We start from the raw sequence: 6,839 nt of genomic DNA, 5'->3' as shown, positions 1-6,839 counted from the left end.
CTAAAAGCACTTCTTAAGTAATATATTCATTTTGGCAAGCAAGTTATCATTTTCAAAATTCTGCATTTTTTCTAATTGGTCATGAAACCTATCTCCTTTGATATTAGGTATCCTTTTCAAAGCATTTAATTCAGAATGCGTGTTGCAAATATTAACTACACTGGCATGCACTGGGAAACAACACTGGCATGAAAACATGCTGTTTAGAATTAAAGGAAGAGTATTAGATGATAGGTAATAGTACATAATTACTACTAGCATATTACAATGTGTTATAATACCATATTACTAGAGCAATAGCAGGAAGACGAAAAGTATAATCAGAAAAAGAGGAGAATTAAACAGTTTTTATTCTTTGCCCAGGGTTGCCAAAATTCCTAATTAATAATCATTAGCACCGATTTCATTTTGATTCATACCTTTATTTATGCAAAGTATGTTATACTATGAGTATACATACTCACAGTATAGCGTGAGTACACAGTATACAGTATTTTGCCAGAGACTCCAGTGAGTTGTTAATGGCAAGCACCTCAGAGGAACCATACTCTCTATAACATTATATTTTTTTCATGGCTTCTGAGAACACTGCAGATACTTAATGAAATGTGTGATATGAGAATGAAATGTGCTAATTGTCATTGCTGCACCCCTGCATTACACATACTCTATTTTTTCATACTTCACAGCCACACATTAATTTTGAAATGTGACAGCCCTCTTTTACCAGTAAACCACAGACAGGATATTCAATTCCCAGAAGCATGGTGCTACCAAGAGATAACTTAGCACCTGTAAACAGTAGTTTTCTCGACTCCACAACTTTCACACCAGGAGATTGCCATTCACAACATTGTCGTCTTTAATGTCATTTTGGCGCCTGCTATTAGAATTTAACATTTACACTAGTATTCTGTGCTAAAGGCATAGTCGAGGGTAGAAAAACATGTTAAATCTTGGTAAAAGTATGTGAAATTATACTGACGCATAGGAAGGTATGATATCACCTATGGAAAACCATGGCAAAGTGATGTCAAAGCATAGAAAAACCACTATGCAAATTTACAGTGGTTATTTTTCATAAGTGAAGAAATGATATGACTGTTAACTTACAGGAATATGGTAAAATGAAGCTTTAATCTGTGTTGCTGATTCTAAATGTTCTGAGAATGCTGAGGAGAGTGCCAAAGTAGTAAATTAGTGCTTACAGCTGAGGTACAACTTCCTATCATGTGGTATTCCTCACATTCACAGAGGTCCCCTAAAGGTAACCCAGTGTGGTTATATGAGGTGTTGGTTCACACTGCTATGGTGTTGCCTGAAAACATCCCCAGGGTTTATCATACAAAACCTATAGATAAGGATGCAAAAAAGCTCTAAAAATACTGAAAATAATACAATGCAGGTAAATGGGTTTCTATATAAAATTTCCTGGTTTCATCCACCAAAAACAACTTTTTAATGGATAAAGGTGATGGTCGAGCTTTGAAATAAAAGCATTTTAAATATGGTCCTACATTAATAACCATCTAAACAATCATGAACAATTATTTCTGTGTTAGTTTTAGGGCTTTTAGGACATTCGAACTGGCTTGTAGATTGGCAAAGATTTAAAGTCCCAAAGATCATTGTGCAGAATCTATTCAGTTTGCTCATGTAGGTCATAGCCAAATCATAACTGACTTAATTGTAGCTTTAATCAAATTTTGCTAGATTTTTGTTATAAACAACATTCATGTAATAAAAGCCCCCCCCCCATACACACATACTGTATGCACATAAAATAGTAAGTAAAAAATATTTTAATCCTTTGCTTTGAAGCCTGTGACAGGTACTGTAGACATATAGCTTTGAAGGGCTTTTTAAAATCATGATGATTAAAGAAAAAAAGTTCAAATGTGGAAGATAAATTGCAGGAGGTCAGTAGGTTTCTGCATAAAGAAAGCATTAAACTTGTCTGATAATTTGAAGGGCTGTGATTGGATGCTGCTTTATAATGTTATGCAATGTTTTTTCCCCTACTCTTATTGCCTTTCTTATATTCTCCATTGTTTGAGAATCGTATTCCTCAGATTCAGTGCCCCAGCTGTTCATTTCAAGAGTTTTCTCTAAATATCTAAGTAAAGTTGCTTCTTCTGTACTTTTTAAACAATTAAGTTGTTTTTTCAATCTCCTTTATGTGAGTTCTGGCTTTTGCATATTTAAAATAGATAAAATACATTTTGCAAATCATATTTACAGTTTTGGACACCAGTGCGTTCTTAAAATAACAAAAAAAACACTAACATTCTTTTCACAGGAACATGCATAACGTAGCCAGCCCTGCCCCTTTCTGTCCTTCTGTGTGTATGTATACAAGTGCGGCTTTTTACTGCACTTTTTTCTTTCTTTCGATTTACTCAGCTAAAGTCATTCGCAGCCAACAAGACGAAGAGCCTATTGGAAAGAGGCAGTGCTGGAGTTTGTACAGTGTGACATCTTCACAATGTGACAGAAAAAAAGCTGATAATGAAACATCCTGCTTTAATGAGATTGCTTTGTGTGGAGATAGGTAAGTCACTTCCATTATTCAACTTATGCTGTTTAACTTGGAAAATAAGTAAAGCCAGGAGCAGTAAAGTTTAGACTTGACTTGGAAGTAATGCCAGCATAGGTCTGGGACTTGAACATTAAAATTAACTTGGTAGCAGAGGGCTTCAAAGTAAATTTAGAAATAAATCAGTTCTACTTCTTATATGAGGCATTTTACATCACCGAAGCAATTGAATATATGTTTTTAAAACTTAGTCTGTCAGTCCATTTTCTAAACCGCTTTTTCCAGGAGTTGCAAGCTGTGAAAGCAGATAAATATCTCCTCATGCAAATCATATAAGGAAATAATTAAGGATGTAATTTAAATATAACTAAATAAAACACTTGACTAAATAAATGTGAAGTAAACTTAGACAACTGTGACTTGCTTTTCTATTTTTTTTCCATTCAGGTATTGTTTGTGCTGGTTTCTTTGTCTCTGTGCAATGTCAGACATTTAAAGGTGTGTTTTATCTTTTTCTCTATATAATTCCCATTACTCTTTGGATATAAGAACTGCCTTTGGTAATTTAAACAGTTAATATACAGTATTTGTACAGTTGTCAGATAATTGAGGCATATTTGGTGTGCTTACATTTAATTTACTTTACTTTACACCTTTTACTTGCCCAGTACACATCAGTCGTGCATGTTATATCACCAGGCTTTTTTTTAGTACTTTTGACCAGTTTCTGCAAAATAGTTTGAATTGGGCAATTGTAGATATGAGTTATTTTAAATAATAATATATTCATTGGGTTTCACATTGATTTTGCTCAATATACTGTAATTACTTATACATACCATATTTAAGTATGTACTGTATAAATAAAACTCTACTCTGTATGTCCTGCTATAAAAAGCTTTGTGATTGTAGATGTGTTGTGGCAGAGAAAACAAATCCCATAATTTCTTGTAGTTTATGATCTTTATTTCTTGATTAACCAGAAATACTAATACTAGCGTCAGACTGAAAATGGATCGCAGAGTAACAGATCGCTCAGCTCTGTTACTCTGTAAAAAAAGTTAGAATGCAAAAAGTAAGAATGTATTGATGTTGGGTCTTTTTTTTCGTCTTAGCAATGAGTTTACATAGATTCTGGTGCCACACGAAAATAACCTTAGCTTTTAAATTCTACTCTATAGCATAATTGACTTACCTTGTGCAGTCCACCTTTAAGCAATATGGCATGCCCTTTCTTCTTTTTTGAAATCCAGAATCATAGATTATATGTTTTACGCCCCCTCACTCTCCCACACAGAAGTTGTCATTTCCAATTGTAGCACATTTCTAAACCACTGCAAACAGCACAGAAGACTGGAGTATAATGTTCTGCACATGCATCTCTGGAAAGGTGCAGTCTCATGCTTTTACCACACACTGACCAACAAAGCACCAACAGTAGAGCTGAGGCATCGGACAGTGTTCCAGAGGGACAGATCAATTTCTTTCCAATGATACTGCCGTGTCACAGTTGCCATTAGGTTGCAGTTGAAAGCCAAGGAAACCGAGACTAGAATTAGGGATCTCTGGACCATATGATTCTGTTTGCAAACTATGCAATCTTTGCAAACAAGTGCCTGTATTTGTTGTGCCTCTTTGAAGCCTACAACTTTGTTTTTTCTAAGTTTGCAGAAGCTGAGCTGGAGAGCGTGTCACGTACAGTAGTTTTGGTAAATCATACCAGAATGTATATTTGAAGACCACTTTAAATGCCACAGGCTCAACTGTTTTTTTTTTCTTGTCTATTAGGGGTTGATGTTAAACTTTGATGTTTTATTTTTTTTTAAGTTTGTAGATTGGCATTGAAACAAAATTGTATAATTTATGTGATGAACTGTAATAATATGGAGAATGCAACGTTTAACACATTAAGGTATTTTTGGAAAAAGAACGTTTTAAATTTTCATCACTAATTGCAATTTTATTGCAAGGCATCTGTTTTATATTGAACCAATTTTTAAATTAGTGGAACTTCACTGAGATGCCTCCAAAGTCATGCCTTTAAATCATGTGTGCAAACAACTACTCAGGCAGAGTTGAATAAATAAATTAAATTTGAGTATAAAAAAGTCATTGAGGATAATTATAACTGCAAAAGGGTAATAGTAAATGCAAAAGTAGTGCAATGAGGTATCTAATTGTTTCAAATGTGAGTAGATTGAAAGATTGAAAGCACACAGCTGTATTTTACATTCAACATTCACATTGATCATATTGTGATTAAGTCTGTGACTTAAGTCCATAGTGGCACAAAGATCAGCTCCGCTCACAACTAAAATATCTGTGCTGCTCACACAGTGCATTGTCTGTTTTTAGTGCAGATCGCAAGCAAAGTTGTTTGTGATTTCATTAGGTTACATCACAAAACATCCCCAGAATATGACATTTAAGCATGCTTACAAATGATTGAAAGCACTCTTTAAGAATGTGAGAAATTGCAACAAAGAGTTTGAAGTAAAACAGCAAAAATTACAGCATTTTGTATATCCATTATATCTTAAAAATGTCATTTTTTTTTCTCAGACCTTTAATGTGTTTCTTTTTTATTTGCAGAGAACAATGTTACCTCTTGTTTTAATTATCATCACTGCCAGTCTTCTCAAAGTAAGTCTTTTGGTCTCCCATAAGAAATAAGTTTTGTTTTTGTTTCATTGTTACGATGTTTTTTAGTAAAATGGCATTTTCAGATTGTCGCTTCTGGTATAATTTACAAACGTTTACCTGTCCCCCCTCAAAACAACAATTCTCACCCAGGTTAGAGATGCCTTGCTTTAGATTTAACATAATTGCAGACACATTTTCATTGTTTATTTATTTTATATGCATCATCAGGTTCTCATATTAATGGTGTTCCACTTCAAAGAGCACATTAAGAGTCAAACTAAAATAAAACAATAGTTGCAATTATAATACAATAATTTTTTTTCGGTATAATTTTTATAATTTATATTCTCACCACTGCAGATATTCATACTATGCGGAAGTATAGAGAAGTATAGAGAATCTCTTTTGTAGTAGCAGCCAATGCCTTGATATTTTTGTACTAAAGAACAAAATCAAATAATGCAATAAATATGATATGATGGAATTCTTTAAAAAAAAATTTAAATCTTTCAGCTGCAAGCTACAGTATCACATTTTAAGACTTTTGGCCCTTATGATGACAACATTTAGGAATCTAAAACTGTATTTAATTTAAGGAAATTTGCATGATTAGTACTTTCATAAAGACGATTCGGTCAGTTCAGTTCAAGCCACAGAGTTTCTGAAAACATAGGCTGCTTATGCATTTCGGTATTAGCCAGCTCTGAATACTGAATAATGGGGAAAGTATATCTGTTGGCTAAATGATGTCATAAGTGAAGCTCAAAGGAAAACAAAAACTATCACTACAACCGCAGTGTTCAAATACTTTTTTAATGGATTCAGTTATCAGACAAGGTATAAAATGGTGATATTTAACAGAAGTTTGAGAGGTGGTCAAATTCTAATCTCGGACTTGCACTCTCCTATGAATAAGTGCTCATGGGTTGCACAATATATTGCACACTTTGATGCTTTTTCTAGCACCCCCTTGCTCCACCACAACTTCACCTTTGGAGCTGCCTCCCTGATTTATTATTGTATTGATTATATTGTGGTCTTAATTTGTTGGTATTAGCATTTGACCAAATTAATTAAATATAAATTGCAGCACAATATCAGTCCTTTGACAAGATGTTTTTTTCATTACTGCATTGTAATTTGGTTACATTTGGCTACTTTCCTTCAGGAAAGTAGAATCACTTTTATTTTGGATGAAGCATAGAGTTTAAACTAAAAAGCATCAAGTGCTGCACTAATGGGACACTAATGGGAGACTTTTTTATTACCCTGTTCATTACAAATACAGACCTCATATCTCCTGATTCAAGGAGCATTTGTCTGCTTTACTATGGATGTAACCGTAACAAGTTAAATCAATTATTGGAATCAGTGTTTGAAGCAGGCACTTCTATTTTATATCACTCTTTACCACTTCAGTGTTTGCGATTAGAGTCGTGGTGGTGTAAATTGTAGACACAAAGAGATGCCTATCATAGAGATATCATCTATACAAAGAAGGTAGTATATTTTGCAATTTGATTGATTTAACCACATCCTATTCTTTTTATTTTTAAAAAACAGAGCTTGCTCTCAGTCATCACGCATTGTGTTGATCATAGATTTTGTGGATTCAGTTGTGTTATCTGTTCAGGGGAAATGTAATAACTGCCATCCTGTG

At 33.8% G+C, this 6,839-nt stretch overlaps 1 protein-coding gene across 2 annotated transcripts in view; it reads left to right on the top strand.

The window, feature by feature from the left end:
- Positions 1-2,402: 2,402 nt before the first annotated feature.
- Positions 2,403-6,839, top strand: part of LOC107075537 (interleukin-31 receptor subunit alpha) — a 29,335-nt gene continuing 24,898 nt past the window's right edge. For both annotated transcript variants that reach the window (XM_015336948.2, XM_015336952.2), the window contains exons 1-3: positions 2,403-2,551; positions 2,984-3,034; positions 5,129-5,179. In XM_015336948.2, coding sequence (XP_015192434.2) covers positions 2,509-2,551; positions 2,984-3,034; positions 5,129-5,179 — 145 coding nt within the window. In that variant the 5' untranslated portion in view covers positions 2,403-2,508. The remainder of the gene's footprint in view (positions 2,552-2,983; positions 3,035-5,128; positions 5,180-6,839) is intronic.

Source organism: Lepisosteus oculatus, chromosome 3 (assembly GCF_040954835.1).
Source record: "Lepisosteus oculatus isolate fLepOcu1 chromosome 3, fLepOcu1.hap2, whole genome shotgun sequence".
Lineage (NCBI taxonomy): Eukaryota > Metazoa > Chordata > Actinopteri > Semionotiformes > Lepisosteidae > Lepisosteus > Lepisosteus oculatus.
This window is presented reverse-complemented; position numbering and strand designations above follow the sequence as displayed.